The sequence below is a fragment of the Peromyscus maniculatus genome, chromosome 8 (genome assembly GCF_049852395.1).
Source record: "Peromyscus maniculatus bairdii isolate BWxNUB_F1_BW_parent chromosome 8, HU_Pman_BW_mat_3.1, whole genome shotgun sequence".
In the NCBI taxonomy this organism is placed as follows: Eukaryota; Metazoa; Chordata; class Mammalia; order Rodentia; family Cricetidae; genus Peromyscus; species Peromyscus maniculatus.
In genome coordinates, this window is record NC_134859.1 from 15,761,832 (window position 1) to 15,781,151 (window position 19,320).

The 19,320-nt window shown below is 43.4% G+C and overlaps 1 protein-coding gene across 6 annotated transcripts in view; it reads right to left on the reverse strand.

Annotated features, from left to right (window-relative positions):
* The window catches only part of Ubtd2 (ubiquitin domain containing 2), a 57,091-nt gene extending 45,699 nt beyond the window's left edge, over window positions 1-11,392 (reverse strand). Inside the window, exon 1 of one of the 6 annotated variants that reach the window (XM_076578069.1) lies at window positions 11,244-11,392. Coding sequence is in view for 2 of the 6 variants with exons in the window: in XM_076578066.1 (XP_076434181.1) it covers window positions 11,011-11,080 (70 nt within the window). In the remaining 4 variants the exon portion in view is untranslated. Of the gene's footprint in view, window positions 1-9,398; window positions 10,191-10,211; window positions 10,632-10,688; window positions 10,838-11,010; window positions 11,208-11,243 lie in introns of those variants that run through there. The other 5 variants (XM_076578066.1, XM_076578071.1, XM_076578070.1 and 2 more) reach the window with 5 other exon arrangements.
* Between the last annotated feature and the right edge of the window lie 7,928 nt (window positions 11,393-19,320).

Genomic DNA, 19,320 nt, shown 5'->3' on the forward strand with positions numbered 1-19,320 from the left:
TACGTAGACCTGGCTGTCCTGGAACGCACTGAGATCTGCCTGCCTTTGTCTCTCCAGTGCGGCACTACAAAGCTCCACAAAGTCAAATTCCAAACATAAAGGCCATCATGAGGCAGGGTAGCTTCTGCCAGACTCACACTGTGCAGACGCTAGAGTGAAGCTTCTCTTGCCTCTACAAACATGTGAAACTTAGAGAACTCTAAATTCGAACATGCTGATTGTGGTGCCTTTTGATAAGGTGGTACATAGTTACCCATGCATGTAAGGCTTTATGAGTGAGCAGACTAACACAGCACTTGGGCATCTAGGTTCCATCTAATGCCACCAAGCTCAGATGCATCTGCTGTCTATGCTCTCAGCAACACTGCAAGAAGACAAACAGTGCTCAGGGAAAACAAGATGCTGTATGATCTTTCACATACATTTCAACCATTGAATACATCTCATAGAGAGGGTGATTTAAACTTTATATGAGACTAAATCATTTCTTACCTTTTTATGAATGATATGAGACTAAATCATTTCTTTTTACCCGTTTTTGAATGAAGAATTTACTGACTACAAAACTAGAATAAAGTAAATTAATGCTGAGCCTGGCAGGAAAGTTACAACTAATATGTTAAATGTGACATATATCTAAAGAGAAAGCTCCACTCCCAAAGAAATTGTTTTAATTTACTGATATTATCCAACATGCTAAAAAACCAAGGAGCTGGGAGGTCAAGTGATTCACCTAAGGTCATAATGAGAGAAAAGGGTAAGTGATTTGCTCTCAAGGGTCTTCCCTACACTATATGGTCTATTAAACAAAGCTCCTATTCTAGAACCAAGTATGGTCTTCAACTAAGGAACTATTACTTTCTTCTGAATACCATTATAAGAAATAAATTGTGCCACACAATGTACTGGAGCCTTAAGAACACAGAACTAAATTCTCTGTCAAGTGCAGCTTACATTCTAAGAAAAGCAATATTCAAAAAAATTACAATAGTTTTTTTTAAATAGGAGTAGGAATAAGGACACCACTATAAGTAGTGAATGGAAGTTGTAAAGATGACAAGAGGTAAGGGCTCAGACTTGGTCAATAATGCAAGTTATCCTAATGTTGAAGATAACATGTAGCCTCGGTACATTATAACCATCTGTTAAAATTAGATCTACCTAATTTCCAGTGTTTATTAATCACTAATAATGATTAATAATCCTCTATCAAAAATCAGATCTACCAGCCGGGCGTGGTGGCGCACGCCTTTAATCCCAGCACTCGGGAGGCAGAGCCAGGCGGATCTCTGTGAGTTTGAGGCCAGCCTGGGCTACCAAGTGAGCTCCAGGAAAGGCGCAAAGCTACACAGAGAAACCCTGTCTCGAAAAAACCAAAAAAAAAAAAAAAATCAGATCTACCTAATTTCTAGCTTAAGGGAAATTACAGAGACTAGAGTACAAGAAAATGAAAACCAGGGTCAATCCCAGACTGTGATCCACCTCTAAAACTCTAAAAAAGTTAATGCTGTCAGATGTGGTGGTGTACACCTTTAATCCTATAACTCAGGAGGCAGAGGTAGGTGGATATCTGTGAGTTTGAAGCCAGCCTGGTCTACAAAGTAAGTTCCAGGGCAGTCAGGACTATACAGAGAAATCCTGTCTCAAAAAGCCAAAGGGGGTGGGGGTTTAAAAAAAGCCAATGCCAAAAAGGAAAAGGGGTGCTTACAGAGTTAAAAAAAAAAAAACAAAAAAAAAAAAAACACTGAAGAGAAAATCATATGTAATGCCTAAATACCAACAGGATCCAATTTTGAAAAACAAAAGTTAAGTATTTGGAGAGAAATTGAGAAGTCTAATTATGGACTAGATCTTGGAAACACAAAAATAGTTCCAAGTTTTAAGTGTGATCATAGTACCACGGCAGGAACTTTATTTTTTAGAGGCACATGTTGGGAGTGCCATAATGCCTTTAGAAATGCAGTTAGAAAGAGGGAAAAAATAATGTCATATAAAGGAAATACAAAGAGATGAGGATGTAGCTCAGATGGTAGAGTACTTGCCTAGCATGCTTACAGCTCTGGGTTTGATCTCCAGTACTGTATGAAACTGAATGTGGTGGTGCACTAACAGTCAGGAACTAGAGACAGGAGGATTAGAAGCTCAAGTTTATCCTCAATAACACATCAAGTCACAACCAGGCTAAGCAACCTCCTTACCTCCCCAAGAAATACAATTCATAATTTGTTTAATCTAGATTGCAGACAGCAAGTATTTGTTGAACTAGATACTGTCTTTTATAAAAATTTGACTGGAGACATGGCTCAGTCAGCAAAACATGATTTGTCAAGCATGAGGCCCCGAGTGAGACAAGAGCCGGTAAGAAAATCCAAGGGCAGCAGCACACGTCTATAGTCCCAGCCTTGGGCAGGTAGAGACAGGAGGATCCCTAGGGCTTACTGGCCAGCTAGTCTAGCGAAATCAGCTAGCTCCAAATCCTGCAGCAAACCCTGTTTCAAAAACTAAGAACTCTGTATTTTACCTCTCCCCTCACAAGCTTTAAATGATCCTAGAAAGTCATATGCTTTCCCCGGATCAGTCTGCCATTTCTTCATGGAAACCCCTTTTAAAAACCAACTTTTTTCCCTTTCCTTTTTTTTTTTTTTTTTAACAGGGTCTCACTATGTAGCCTTGGTTGGCCTCAAATTCTCAGAGATCCACTAGCCTCTGCTTCTTGAATGCTAGGATCAAAGGTATGTAACCACCATATCTGGCATTAAAAAACAACTTCTTATACCACCTCTGTTTTGAAGCCTTCTGACCCTGCTCCCTGGTATTCTCTGAACTTTCCTAACACTGTTTTCATTGCTGTGGAGATTTTAAAAACCTTAATTATTTAAATGTATGCCTCCTCTAGTAACCATAAGCTACTTGATTATCACAGAGATGGTTATAAACATAGCTTCATGTACACAGAGTCAGAATAATGGAGGCCTACTCTTTTATTTAAAACTTTCAGAAAAGTCAGGGATGGTGGCACATGCCTATAGAGTTAGATACCAGCCAGGGCAGTATACAATGACCCTGTCTGAAATAAGGAGATTCTGAAAGAAGCATCTTAACTCCCCTAGGAAATAAATTATCTACCCTAAATGAAAGGCATACTCAACAACTAAATAAACTAGACACAGCCCATAAGCATGGATGCTATGTGAGCCAATCAAAGCAATGTGCCCAGGTAGATCTCAAGTCCAGTTTACAATAAACACACAGTAATCTAACCATTTTCCTGGGACGGTAAGCACTCAGTCAGAAAAGCCCCAAATCACTCCATCATCATTCAATCACAGGCTAGAACTATACTTCAGCTGGAAAATGCTTACTTCATATGCACAAGGCCCTGTCATGAATCTCCAGTACCACACAACAAAAATATCTATTCCTGGGCCAAGTCTTGAGGAAGTATTTATCAGTAAGATTCCACACCAGTTAAATGCTTCAGTTTCCTTATGTGTCTAACTTCACAGGAATTCCATTTCTGAAAGCAGCTGTTACAGCTTCAGGGTGAAATGCCCCCTAGAGGCTTATGGTAAATGCTTGCTCCCAGCTGGTGGTGCTATTCTGGGAGGTGGTGGAAACTTCAGGTGATGGGGCTAAGAGGCAGGAGGTGCAGGTCACCCCTTCCCCTCCCCTCTCTGCTTCCTGTCTGCCATGAAGCAAACAGCTTCCCTTACACCATCTCATTAGTGAAGATGTTCACTCTCACCTCAGGCCCAAAGTAATGAGGCAGCCAAAATGAATTCTTTCTCCCTGAAGTTATGTCACAGCAATGCAATAGTAATTGATATGGGAGCTATGATGTAATTTTAAAAAAATTTTATTGTACACATTCAAAAATATGGTATTTTGTATTACAATAACCAACGCATATTCAACAATATTTAACCTCTCTCTGCTCAATGTCAATATATTTAAAAAACAAAACAAACCCTCGGGGCTAGCAAGACTGGCTCAGTGGGAAAGGCTGTTTAGCACCTGACAACACAAGTTCATGTTACAGAACCCACAGAAAGATAGGAGAAAGCTGATTCTACAAAGTTGTCCTCTGACCTCCAAACACATCACCCCACAATAATAAGTAAATAAATAAACCGATGAATAACATGGCTCTTGTCAAGTAGCTGATGTAAGGATAACACATGCTGACTGTTCCTGGCCAACAACATGCACCTTTAAGTACAACTTCATTAGAAACTCTCAAGCTACGGACTTGGTAGCAGCCTATATTGCCCAATAAGCAGAAACATGGCAAGGATAGTGAGGGGACAGCAGGAAGATCAGGTGTAGTGCCCACCAAATGAAGATTAAACCACACAGATGGTCTGTGGCAAGAAAAAAAAAAAAAAGAATCACTAAACTGATCATGTCTAACTAACTTGACTATATTCCTTAACCTAAATCAACTCAACTGTCTTCAGCAAGAATTCATGTCGCCCAAAGCCAAGATAGCTAATTCATTAATGCAAAAGTTTATTACTAGTGATTAGTACTCAATAGTCATTCTCATTAAATACTGCCTGAGTCAAGTGCTTCCAGAAAGAGCTATGAAAGCTTTGTACTTACAGCAGGAAAACCAAGATTCAACTAAAAGTCCCTTCATAAAGATTTGTCCAAAAGAAAAAAGCAAGCATAGACTCAGGCAATCAAAGTGAGGAACACACACACCTGTCACTCCCGGTGGATCAGAACTTCTGTTAAGAGGTTCCTAAATTCAAAACTAGACATAAAAACCAGTTGGGCTGGGGCGCCTCAGTGGTAAGTCACTTGCTAGGCCTTCTATGGTTTTTAAAAAAATTAAATTAAAAAATAAAAATAAAGGCCTGAGCCTGACTTTTGGTAGAATTTTGCTAAACTGTCCAAGTTGGCCTCAAACTTGCAATCTCGCCTCAGTCTCTCCAGTAGCCTGGAACATAAGCATGCACTACTATATGTCTAACATGTTCCCAGGTAATGCCAATGCTGTTGGTCCAGAGACCAAACTTTTTGAACAACAAAGTATTAGAACATAAATTCTTCCCTGGACAGACTTCCTTGCTGTGATCTCAGTAAGTGGTTCAGTTAATACTTAATGGTAACTACACAGCAGTCAGATGACAGCGAACCCTTTCCAGGAATCCAGAGCAGCATCCTACACACTGCCAGTTCAGTCTTGCCATCATTTCCTGTTCACTCCCCAAGTGCCAGAATTACAGGTGTGTGCTACCACACCCCGCTTCTGACCACTTAAACAGCTTCTCTTCCCAGCCCATGCTGCTGAGATGATCACTTTGTTTCCCTGCTATTCCCTCAGCACTTGCGGTTACAGGACAGTTACATTCTCTGTCTACATTTCATTGCAGTTGTTTCATATGTGTATATTATACTTTCCTAAAAACGACTTTTGAAATATTCAAGAAAAAGATCATGATTCCTTTTTGGACCAATGCCTTTGCTGACCCCAGAAAACACAACCATCATCTTAATCAAGAAGCTGAAGTGGAACTGGAGAGATGGCTCGGTACTTACGCTACACAGTGGCTTATATCTGCCTATTTAACTCTAGTTCCAGGGATTTAGCCCTTTTCTGGCCCTCGCCAGAACACGGCACACATGCAATACACATATATACGCAGGCAAAACACTCAAACATGTGAAATAAAAATAAGTGTTTTTTAAAGAAGCTGAAGTGGAGCCAGGAGAAGGCGGCATACTCCTCTCATCCATACATTCAGGTTACAACAGGAGACTCCTCAGTTCAAGGCCAGCCTGAGCTACATAAAGAGACCCTGTCTCAAAACAGCCAGAGCTGAAGATGTAGTTCAGTGGTAGAGTTTACTTAGCATGTGCAAGGCCCCAGTGCACTGAGGGGGAAAAGCTGCAGTGAGTTACTGAATGAACCCCACTACTAATAGTCTCCCCAGATCAAAGGGAGTAGAAGCCTGAGGGGTTTCTACTACTAACTGAGAAGATAAGTGTTCCTTGATGGACTAATGAATTACTGACTGCAGATCTATGTATTTATTTATACTCAAGGGACAGATATATAAATATATTTAAAGCATCGGCAACGAAAGAAAATAAAACAGACTTTATTAAAATTACAGACATTTGTACAAAAAGGACACTATCCAGAAAATGAAAAGATTCATCTACAGAACGGGAAAAATATTTGCACAGATGTGTCTGACATAAAAATCCCAGTATCACAGAGGCAAAGGACTTGAAAAGACATTTCCCCCAAAAAGTATATAAATGGCCATCAAATACATAAAAAGATACTAAATAACCGGGCAGTGGTGGCACATGCCTTTAATCCCAGCACTGGGAGGCAGAGGCAGGCGGATCTCTGTGAATTCAAGGCCAGTCTGTGCTACCCAGTGAGTTCCAGGACTGAGAAACCCTGTCTGGGGGGGGGGGGGAAGATACTAAATAATGGAACTCAAAGAACACAAAGCAAACCTCAAGAACTTGAGCACTTCACAAACTCCAGAGTTGTGATTTTTTTTTTTTTAATGGAAAATAACAAGTGCTGGTAAAGAGGGAGAGAAATTGCAGAAAGATTTCAGGTAGGAATGAAAAACAGTATAATGAAATAGTCTGGCAGGTCCTCCAAAAGATAAATAGAATTGTCATAATCCCCCAACAGTCCCACTTCTAGGTATCTTTAAAAAGGAAATGAAAATAGATATCTATGCAACCCAAGTTCACAAATGCATTATTTGCACCAAAATGTAGAAACAACTCAAATACAAACCAACAAATGGCTAGGTAAAATATATATATATATATATATATATATATATATATATATATGTGTGTGTGTGTGTGTGTGTGTGTGTGTGTACATATATACAACAGAATTTTATTCAATCATTAAAAAAAAGATGATATACTGACACTTGCCACAACTTGAGCCCAGGAAAGATTATGCTAAGTGAAATAAACCACAAAGGAAAGACTATTATAAGATTCCATTTATATGAAACATCCCAAACAGGTAACTTCATAAAAATAATGTACATTATTTACATTAATGGTTACCAGAGATTGAAAAGAGAAGGAAGAGAGACATACTACCTGAAGAAAAAAATATGGATGTGGACAGCGATGGCAGTTATATAACACTGCAAACTGCACTCAAAATGGTTAACCAAGTATGATAGTGTCTTTGATCCCAGTACTCAGGAGGCAGAGGCAGGAGGATCTCTGAGTTCAAAGCCAGCCTGGTCTATATAGAGTGAGTTTCTGAACAGCCAGGGCTACACAGAAAGACCTTGTCTTGAAAAGCAAGGACAAACAAACAAAAAACCCACAAAAATTAAATAAATGTTACTAACACCTCTTATGTGGTATATTATATGGTAATTTCTTAAATAAATCAAGAAAAGAGGAAGGGGGGCTCTTTAATTTTAGCCATGGATAAAAAGCTCTCACTGATATTATAAGCTATATGATGTCGAGGACAATAGTTTCTTTGGCCTTCAATCTTCACCTACAATATAGAGTTGACTGACATCTAACTCAAAGAACTGTGGATTCAATACATCTATTAATCCCTTAGCACAGGACTTGTTACATAATAAATACCAGAGAAATGGTAGATTTGATTATTCCAAAGTCTTTGTTACTCACTGGGTAGGTGTCTGTAAGGCTGCTATAAATGGATATCTGAAAGAACTCCATGACGATGTTGAGACATTCTGAAGTAATGAGTAAAGCAACACATGTCCAGCATTTTGGCTGGCTTCTTGTGAACCTAGGACTGTGCAGACACCAGGACCAGTTCTCTTGAGTGTCACTGAAGAGCTCACTAAAGAGATGAACTAAGAAAATAAGCACACCTGCTGCCTTCAATTAACTGTATTGATGGTCTCCATAAATATTTTAAAAAATACTCAAAAAGGGGCCAGAATAAAGACTCCTCAGTTCTATCTCTGGAACCAACATAGTGGAAGGAGAGAAGCAAGAGTTGTCTTGATATCCACCACATACATGTGCAACACTCACACATACATCCTTGTCTACAAGTCCTAAGTCCAGTTTCACAATGTCATCATAAAAAAGCAGAAAATAGTTATTTTTTTAAAAAGCCACAACAATGGCAGACTCAAGGAGAATGAAAGTTGAGAATACTATTAGATAATCTTGAATCTAAAATAAAACTGTCTTGTTTAAAATAAAGCCCTTTTTTTTTGGGGGGGGGGGGGTTGAGACAGGGTTTCTCTGTGTAGCTTTGGTATCTGTCCTCGATCTTGCTCTGTAGATCAGACTAGCCTGGAACTCACAGAGATCCTCCTGGCTCTGCCTCCCAAGTGCTGGGATTAAAGGCGTGTGCAAAGCATTTTTTTAAAAAGGCCTAAGAGGCTTAAAATCCAAACCTGAATTCTAGACAAAGTAGACCAGAGAAAGAACTATAACTAATATCAATACTCAAAACAATAATACAAATCTTAGTGTGAGGATCAAGCCATCTTCTTAGGTTTTTTTGTTTTGTTTTTCAAGTCAAGGTTTCTCTGTGTAGCTTTGCACCTTTCCTGGAACTTGCTTTGTAGACCAGGCCGGCCTCGAACTCACAGAGATCCGCCTGCCTCTGCCTCCCCAGTGCTGGGATTAAAGGCGTGTGCCACCATTGCCCGGGCTCTTTTTAATTTTATAACGGGTTTTTGTAAAATTCTTCAAATTCCTTCACAGAAGTAATTTATCTAATAGGGTTTTCTTGATATTTATATACTCATAGTAAAAATACCTGGATTCGAGCCGGGTGGAGATGGCACACGCCTTTAATCCCAGCACTCGGGAGGCAGAGCCAGGCGGATCTCTGTGAGTTCAAGACCAGCCTGGTCTACAGAGAGTTCCAGGACAGCCAGAGCTACAAAGAAACCCTGTCTCGAAAAACCAAAAAATAAATTATATAAAAAACTGGATGCAGAAGGAAAAGAAAAGTAAAACATCCAAGTATTTCAAATCATATTTATTATGAACCAGCTGACTTTTGGAAAGGCTGGAGTAATTCTACAATGCTGATGCTCACATAGATAGCACTGTGAATATAAACTGTCAGGAAACATATCTGAAGGCTGCATTATATACATCAGGTTGATGAAAATGTTCTAACTCAGTATAACCAGATTAAAAACTACTAATGTTTGAAAAGCTAAGGATCTTTGCCAACACCCTTAGGAAAGTCATTCCCTTTCAAACAAACAACAAAAAAGAACTGTTAACTCGTAAACCTGAAACACATTCCACAATAAACACATTCCACAATAACTTTTTGTTGTTTTTGGAGACAAGGTTTTGCTGTGTAGCCCGGACTGGCCTGGAACTAAGAGCCTCCAGCTCTAGTCTCCCAAGTTGCTAGCTCCACAATGTGCTCTCACCTCTCATGACAGTAATGGAAAATGAAGGCTTCCAAAATGAAATTCCAGAAGCATTTTGTCCCCCACAGACCTTTCTTCTTCCAGCTACATCAGAGCTATCCCATGCCTTCTCCCCTGAAGAAAAAAGGAGGTACTCCCTTTTTAAAAACGTTTCTGTACAAAATCATAGCAGTTTATGGTCCAGAAAACTTAAGTCCTGAAAGAAACTGATACTATAGCTATCTAATTGGATGCCACTGGTAGTAATTACCTAAAGCTAGGATTTCATGCTTCTAAAAGCCCATGCTAGTAATGTGAGTGAATCTAAATTGTACTGCCAAATGGGTTAAACTGGTTCAATCCGACCACAGAGAAAAGGAGTATTTATTATAATTTTAACATACTTGAAAGTTAATTAAACTGAATGCTACTAAGTACTAGCATATTTAAGTGGTATCATCTGACCACCAATCTGCCCTTAACCCAGTGTTTTAAATCACTCCCTTTCTATACTTTAGCTTTGTTGTCGCCGAGGATCTCACCAATAAATAGGCTGTGACATGAAATGCACTACAAAGGACTTTTTCAAGGCCACTTTCACTGAATTCCCAAATTATGTGTCCAACATGTAGCGACAGGGAATACCGATAGATTTTAGTGAAAGGGCATGGTTAAACATCACGTAAACCGGGAAATCGCTAGTACAAAGATGAGTGCAGAGGATTCAAGGGCAGAGCTTAAGCGTCAAGGCAGGCACCTGGTCTCAAGGTGCGAAAAGGTGTGACCCCGCCTATTCTCAAGCAACTCAACAACTTAAAAAATAAGCAATCCAACCTGAAGGTACCCAATATCAGGTCCGTATCAAATCAAGTTCTCTTTGCCACTCCCCGGTGGCTCTTTTCTTCAACGTTCGAACTTCTACACATTCTATATAATGAATGGGCTCGGCACTGTTGAGGTCACTTAAAAGTAGAATCAATCTTAACTGTTCTGCCCCTCTACAACTACCGAGAACGGAATCAAGAGACTTCTTTACCATGGTTACTATAACTGAGGAGCGCGATCCGCGTTGGAAAACTTTTACTCAAAGCACTAATCTTATACTGGGGTACTTTTATCCCGCACGTTTTCCTTTTACGTAAGACACATCGGAATTTGACTAGTGCGCCCCGACGGCACACTGGGCTAACGCCCCTGGCAGCAGCAACAAGCCACGTTTTCCTCGGGCCGATCGTCTCCCCCCTCCTCCTTAAAACACTGCCCAGGGCCACTTGAGACTTCCCCAGCCCAGCTCCAGAAACTGGAACCAACCGGGGCAGCTGTCATCCGAAACCCGGGAAAGCTGAGCCCGGCCAACTCTGCCGACGCGGGAAGGGCCGGGGGTGCGGCGGGGCCCGTCGGGGGCACTCGGGGCAGCCGCCCCTCCCCGGCCCCGAGAGCCGCCATCCTGCCGCCGAGGATTTCTCCGGGCTGGAGTCCCCCTAGCCGGGCCTAGGCCCGCGGCCCCGCGTGGAGCCCGAAGCGCGTGGCGGAGCCGCCGCGGAGGAGGAACGACAAAGGGGCGCGGGGTCGGGACAGGTGGCCGCCGCCGCGAACAATGGGGGGCCGCAGCCGCCCCCCTGGCGCCACCTACCTCCAGTGCCGTCCGAGTTCTCGTTGAGGCTGCCCGAGGAGTCGTGCTGGGCGCCCACGCACCCGCCCATGGGGCCGCGGCCGCCACCTCAGGGCGCTCGTCCCGGCCGCCGCCTCAGCCTGCTCCGGCGCCGCCGCCTCGGGCCAGGCGCCGCTTGCTCGCCGCCCAGCCTCCGCCCCCTCGCCGCTCCTCCCACCGCCTCGCCCGGCCCCTTCCTCCGCGCCCACCTCTACCTCAGCCCCCGGGCCGCCCGGCCCGCAGGCCCGGCCCGCGTGCCGCCTTCGGCTCCCGCTCGGCCCCGCCAGGCCGGGCTTGGCCCATCCCGGGTGGGCCGCAGCACCCACTCGTCTCTCGCCTCCCCGCGACCCCCGCGTCTAGGCGAGCCCCGTCGCCGCCGCCGCCACCGCCGCCGCCGCCGCCGCCACCCGGCAGCCAGGCCCCATCGCCCCCGCCCGCGGCGCCGCCCTCAGCCCGGCTCGGCCTGCGCTCGGCCGGCCCGCCTAGAACGGCCGCGAGGGGCGGGGCCGCGCGCTGATTGGCTGTAGGCTCCGCGGGGGCGGGGAGTTCCGAGCGGAGCCGAGTGGAGCCGAGCGCCCGAGGCCGGGAAAGTAGGGGGCGCGCGGAGGAGGGCCGGAAAGAAGGGGAGGAACCCCAGTGAGGACAAAGTAGCCCGCGCGGAGGTGGGGCTCCTTCTGGTGCGGCGGGTAGGAGAGAGAGTACCGCGAAGGAGTCGTGCGAGACTTGGGTGGTGGGCCGGCCCCGGGCGTGATTGAAGGGGTTGGCCTGACAGCAAATCCCTGCTGCACCCCTTGAATGTGTGGAGGCAGCGGGCTGGCCGCCGAGTGTGGGCTTCCCTTGCCTCCGCGTCCGCAGCCCCTGTCATCGCTGCACCCGCTTGGTAGAGGTGTCCTCAGATTTTCGCAGCCTGCTGTCCCGTGCCTGCAGTGACGGGGCACGGGTGTGTGTCGTTCCCACAAGCTTCATTTTATAGACAATACAACTTCTCTAGATCCTGGCGTTAGATATCTTTAGACGTCCTTAGAACAAAGTGAAGTATTAATATTCTGCTTTTTATAAACTAGAATTTGGTACATCGACCACGCCCAAGATTCTTGGCGGTGACCATCCTAAGCTAAGCCAAACTGTTAATGGCCCCTTTGGAGTTGCACTGCTTGCTGCTATGGCGCCTTGACATTTTTATCGGCCTGCTTGGGTCTTTGAAAGCTTTTTTTTTTTTTTTTTTTTTTTTTTTTGGCCTAAGCTGTTTTAACTATGCTCCACTTTTATGCCAGACTTTCCTTTTATAAAACCCTGGGTCAGCTTTTGCTTAACATTAAAAAAAATTTTTTTTTAAGTGAAATACCTAAGAAAGAGACACTCTGCTTCTTGGGATTTGCATTTAAATATATTCTCATGCACTGCTGGTGGGAGTGTAAATTGGTTCAATCTTTTTGCAAAGGTTTGGCAATGCCAATCAACAGCTTTAAAAATGTTCATACCGTTTGAGTGGGGGTTTTTCACATCTGGGATTCTAGCTCACAGAAACAGTCCAAAATAAGAAGGTTTAGGGCCTGGTATTCATTTGATAGACAGGCAAAAATGAAGGTTAAAAACCAAAACTCTGAATTTATATGAAAGCACAGAAATAGAAGTTCACTATTTTGGACTTAATGCTGAAGAAATTAGCTTTACCCTCACTGTAGTCCTGAGTGTGCGCACACGCGCACGCACGCGCGCGCGCACACACACACACACACACACACAAAGCTGTATACGGTTAAATGTTGTTATGGATTTTCAAAGATTGCTTTTCTGTCAGGGCCTGTGTCACAAAGCCATCTATCTGATCATTCCCCGCTGAATGTTCGCGTTGTCAGACACTTGTCACTTTATCTCTTCCCTGAAGGAGAGAGGCTGCCTGAGTATTTGCAAAGAGATTGCTTTGTCCTGAATTTCACTCGAGAAATTACAGCAACCAAGATTTCTGCGCTGTCTATTAAACAGATGGTAGGCACCCAAATGCCGAGGGCTTTCTGCTGAGCAGCACACTGGCGCCAGCAAGAGAGAGCAATCTTGTGGAAAGATTCTTAGCAATGCTTCCTCACCATCCTGCCTGCATCTTAGAACAGAGACACATGTTCCCAGGAGCCGAGTCATGTAGCCGTAACACGGCCCCAGCTCTGCTATTAACTTCCTGGGTTGGAATCTGGCTTCCATCTTGTACTCCCTGTATGACTTTAACTTTCTGTAGAGCCCAGATTTCTTGCCTGTAAAACTGGGCCAATAATAATGCTCCAGGCTCTGTAGGGGCACTTTATTAACCCTTCCGTTTACTTCATTTCTAACATCACCTCTCTGAATTCATTGCCTGGCCCAGTCCATCTAACACCTAAGATACACATATATACATTTATATCTCTGTGGGTACATGATTCTTTGTAGATAAATGACTGGTATATATACTTTTTTTTTTTTTTTTTGAGATGGAGTCTCACTGGGTAGCTTTGGCTGACCTCACACAGATATGCCTAACTCTGCCTCTTGAGGGCTGGGATTAATGGCATGGATTATCATGCCCAAATGTGTGTGTGCGCACACACGCATGAGCACCATGCATATGTATATGAGTCTGTGGAGACTAGAAAACAATTTTGGTTGTTATTCCTTAAGGAGTGTCCACCTTGGGTTTTATTTGTGTGGGTACATGTGTGAGTGCCTATAACAGCCAGAGGAGGGAAGACACCCAGGGTCAACCTCTGTTCTTCACATGCACACACAAACAATGCACACAGGCATACACCCACACTAATAACTACATATACAATATATACTCCCCTACCATTTTTAAAGTAATCAAATGTTAAAAAATTAAATCCATGGCCACATGTCTTCAAGTTTAATTTCTGGACTCTGTATTGCTGCTGTTTTGAGACACCATCTTACCATGTAGCCCACAGCCAGCCCGGAGCTCTCAGTTTGAAGTCATTGGTCTTTATGCCATAATTATTCAAGTACAATGAACTTGACTACTGTAGCTTTACAGTAAGTTTTGACTTCCTTTTCATTTTTTTCCTTTAGTTTTCTTGTTTTGTTTGTTTTCTAAGATGGGATGGGAGTCTCTCAGTTTCTTTCTTTCTTTCTTTCTTTCTTTCTTTCTTTTTCTTTTTCTTTTTTTTTTTTTTTTTTGGTTTCTTGAGACAGGATTTCTCTGTGTAGTTTTGGTGCCTGTCCTGCCTGACTCTCGCTCTGTAGACCAGGCTGGTCTCAAACTCACAGAGATTCACCTGGTTCTGCCTCCCAAGTGCTGGGATTAAAGGTGTGTGCCACCACTGCCCGGCCTAGAGTCTCCCAGTTTCATTATGTTTCTCAGGCTAAACTCAAATTCCCAGGCTCAAATCACACCCACCCCCCAGCCTCCAGAGGGGCTGGAACTACTTATATTTGCCACTGCACATGGCTTGTTGTTCTTTTCCAAGATTGTTTTGTTTATTCTGGGTGCCTTGGATTTCTGTATGAATTTTAAGATCGGCTTGCCCATTTCTGGAAAAACAGCAGCTGGGATTTTGATGGGGAATGTGTTGACTCTGTAGATGACGAGTACCCGAGTACTGCCATTCTGACAGAGTCAAGCCTTCAGTTTGGAGTGTGGATATTTTCCCACTTACTTGTGTCTTAAGTTCTTCTCCATAGCTGTAGTTTTCCATGTCAAGTCTTGACTTTTGTTAAGTTGATTTCTAAACCTCCTTTTGCCATGCTGCAATAAATGGATCTGGCATCTTTTTGTACAGATCATTCATGGCAAATGTACAGAAATACAATTGGTTTTGCATTTTGGTCATGGGTATTGCAATGTGGTGGAACTCGCTTCTTCTAATCATCTTTGCCTCGCGTTATTTGGGGCATCTGTGTTGTGATATGTTTAAGATTGCTATGTCCCCATTGCCATCTTTACTCAGCCATTTCCAGGAAGCAAGAATGGGGGAGGGGAGGAGAGAAGGGAAGAAGGGAAGAGAGAATGAGGTGCCATAGTGACAAGCCTTGGAATGGAGTCAGTTTCGTGGGCAGCCTGTGACAATCTTTTTTCCCAGAGGTTCTGATTCAGTTGGTCTGGAGTGGATCCTGGGAACCACTGTTTTTAACCCGCACAGCAGGCATTTCCTACTGGAATTTGGTCCACAGATGGACTTTTTGTCCAGAACAAACTTTAGTTCTCACCCTCCATGCCAAGCTGTGTTTTGTTTGGGACGTTTTTCTCTTTGCTGTCCGTTCATTTCCATAAGCCCTAAATCTACAAGTTGCAGGCCATTTCTCCATCTCTGTCCTTTCCCACACACACTCAAGCCATGGTCAAGCCCCTGTCCTCTATTCAAAGAACACTCACTGAATCTCTTTCTTTGTTCTGGCTAGCTCCTGCACCCTCTCCTGCCTCCTCCTCAATGTTTTGACTTTATGGAAGACAAAGGGACCTCCAAATAACAGGAATGGCAGAGAATAAGCAGTCACTCTGTCAGTCTAAGCCAGCATGACAAGGAGCCCCTGTAAGGAGAGCCAGACCTTAAAGAGAACATGGCTTGGTGAGCAGCAGAGAAGTAAGTTCCTGGTGTGCTACATTACTGGAAGTTGCTGGAAATCATCCCCTGGGATTGGCTGGAGATTTGCCTTGTGAATATGGAGCAGCTGTTGGTAGGACAGGCCTCACTGGAATGAGTCTTTTGGTTATGAGATGACGCCAAGCAGCTGGTTGCTCATGGTGTTGCTTCTGAGCATTGAAGGGAGAAGCAGCCATCACTGCAGAGCTGGGGCTGGAGCAGCCGCATGGACTGCTTACCAAAGAAGTTCTCTCAACCACGAGGCAGGCTCTGGAGAGGCCGTCCACGTCCAGGAACTTGGCACCAGAGAAGCCACCTTTGCTTCGGGATCCAGGGAGCTAGAAAGTGAGCAAAGGAGACAGTGCCCTCTACTGTCAAAGCTAAACATGTCCCTTCCCATGTATCGGACAAGCCGACTTCAGACCTGAGATTCAAACATGTGATCGATGGTGTATTTTTCAGTCAGAAAATTTGAAAACGGTGCACCTCACAATCCCTGTGTAGTGAGACTTTCAGACAGCACAGGGCTGCTGCACATTGGAATCCATGAGCTAGCCCAAGAACATCTGCACACCCAAGGAAAATGTGTGGCCCCAAAGCATGCAGCGATCAAAATTAAAGTGAACTGAATTTTAATTGACTTCTCAAGCTATAAAGAATAGAAAAGAAAGTATAAACAAAATAATAAAGACAAAAAGGGAAGGTAAAAGTGGAGAACTGAAAAAAAAACCCAGCGGACCAAAATAAATCAAAATTCTGGTTCTTTGAATATCATAAAATAGACAATCTACTAGATAATTCAACTTTAAAAGTGTGCATGTGGTGGAGGATAAAGTACAAATATATGGAGTAGGAAATGTCCAGGGAAGAAGCTCTTATTGTTGAAGAAGCCAAAAAGGTGACTTCATTACACACCGACTTTGTCTTGGTCCATTTGGATATTGTAACAAAATACTGAACCTGGAGAGTTTACAGATGCTAGCAGTTAGGAATTCAGAGTAGAGTGGGACCACTTCCCAGTTCATAGATGACACCTTGACCTGACTATGTATACCAGGCTGGCCTTGAACTTTCAGAGTTTCTCCTGCTTCTGTCTCACAAGTATAGGAATTATGGGCACGTGGCACCACATTTGCCCATGGGTCTTTTTGTTTATAAAGTTACCAGTCTCATCCAGGAGGCCTTGACCCTTTGAGCAGATCACCACCACCCTATAGATCCATCCCCCAATACTGTCAGCCTGCACAACATTTGTGAAAACCTAATAGAATGATAAAAGAAACCTCCAGGGTGGGGGACAAATGTAATGGAATGAATGTCTTAGGAAAATACAGTTGACAAAATTTGACCTTACCGAAGATGAAAAGTTAAATCAATATCAAAGGACTGATAGGAACAGTATCAGTACTGAGGGGCTCCCCATGGCAGCAGACACCACACTACCATGCTCAGCCTCACAGGAGGATTGTGTCTAGTCACTAAAAGTCATATTGCTACATAAAGTGTTCCAGAATAGAGTAAACAAGGGTAAATTTCCAAATTCTCTTTTTTTTTTCCAGACAATGGTCTCACTATGTAGATCTGGCTGCCCTAGACCAAATTCTTATTATTAACCAGGTAGACACTAACACCTAAAGCTAACAAAAAATGGTATATACAATAATTTCTTAACATAAATTATAGTCCCCAAACATTACAGCCCAGGAACAAAGCAAGAACACACTCACCTCCGCTACTACTTAGCATTGTGCTGGAGATATAAGCTAATGCAATTAAACAAGAAAAGTTAAGCTAGAGGGCTGGATAGATGGCTTGGGAAGATCACCAGCTGCTTTTCTAGGGGACCGAACATGATTCCCAGCACCCACATGGTGGCTTACAATGTAACTCCAGTTCTAGGGGATCAAACTCCTTCTTCTGGCCTTTGTGAGCACCAGATATGCCCATGGTGCATAAACATACATGTAGGCAAAACATCCATAAACATAAAACAAAATAAAAAATTATTAGAAAGTTAAGCTAAGCATAAAAATTGAGAAAACTATGTCACACACAGGGGAGGGGGAGGCGGAGGGGAGAAGGTAAGGGAGAGAGGGAAGAGCAGTGGAGTGGGGATGTATGGGAAAGCCTTAAAGAAAGGAGATCAACTACTTTGTTTTTTTCAAGGTGGGTTTCTCGGCTGGGTGGTGGTAGTGCACGCCTTTAATCCCAGCACTGGGGAGGCAGAGGCAGGCAGATCTCTGTGAGTCCATGGCCAGCCTGGTCTACAAAGAGAGCTCCGGGACAGCCAGGGCTACATAAGAGAAACCCTGTCTTGAAAAAAAAAAAAAAAAAAAAAGGAAATTCCCTGGCTGGCCTGGAACTACAGAGCTATGCCTGCCTCTGCCTCCCCAATGCTGAGATTAACACGATCCCGTACGAGTTCTCTGTGTATTCTCAGTAAGTCCTTTACAAATGATATTCACAAATATTTTCACCAACATTTTTAATGAGGTGGGTAGATTGACATTGCGCTGTAAATCATAAAGATGGAACTTTGTGTTTTGCTTTGTCTTTCAGTCTCACTTGGTATCCCAGGCTATCCTCAAACTCCCAGTCAATCACCTCCCTCAGCCTCCAAGGTGCTGGTATTACAGGTATGAGCTATCAGGTCCAGGTCCAGCTGGAACTCTCTGTGTGTGTGTGTGTGTGTGTGTGTGTGTGTGTGTGTGTGTGTGTGTGTGTATGGTGATGCTGGGAATGGAACCTTTGAGAGCTAACATTATGTTTTAAATTACTGTGCTTAAGAGATCTATTAAACAGCTGGGCGGTAGTGGTGCACGCCTTTAATCCCAGCACTCGGGAGGTAGAGCCAGGCGGATCTCTGTGAGTTCGAAGCCAGCCTGGTCTACAAAGCAAGTTCCAGGAAAGTCGCAAAGCTACATAGAGAAACCCTGTCTCGGAAAACAAACAAACAAAAAAAGAGATCCATTAAACAAAAATGCTTCTAAGCTGTAAACCCCATTTGCCCAAGGACAGATAACTTTCTGGAATGCTGGAGGCTGTTCATGGAAGATAATAAGCCCTGTGTTTTTGCTCTGTAAACAGGCTTGGTTGCCCCAACTGTACAAGATGTGCTTGATCACATCTTGTAGGTGGGAAGTACATTGGCAAGAAGTACATCAAGATGTATGCTTGCCCTGATTGGACAATGGCAGAAAGTATGTAGCCTCGTGGGTTTTGCCTTTATAAAGCCCCTGACTAATGTAATTTGGTGCCATACTCTGGGAATCCTGGATATGGACCTGGCCGGTATTTAATAACGCTTGCTTCAAATTTGGCTCAAAAATTGTAGTAGTGGTCTTATTCTTGCCCAGTGGGATTAACAAACCTGGAGTCCTGTACATATTATATTCTACTACTGAGCTATATCCCTAGCCTAAAGGCGGCATTTAAAATATAATTTCTCTAATTTTTGAGAATTTCGTACATGCATACGATGTATTTTGATCATATTCATACCCCACTTCTCCTTCTAGATCCACTCTTTCCGCTTCCCAACTTGCTGTCTTCTTACCTTTTTATAGCACTAGCTCTGATTTGTGCTGCTCACATAGTCATGGGATAGGGCCACCCACTAGAGTATGATTCACCTACCAGAGATTGAGCCAAAGGTGAACTTTTTAATAATATTAGGATAAATGGAAAACCACTTGAAAAAAAAATTAAAATTAGATTCTCT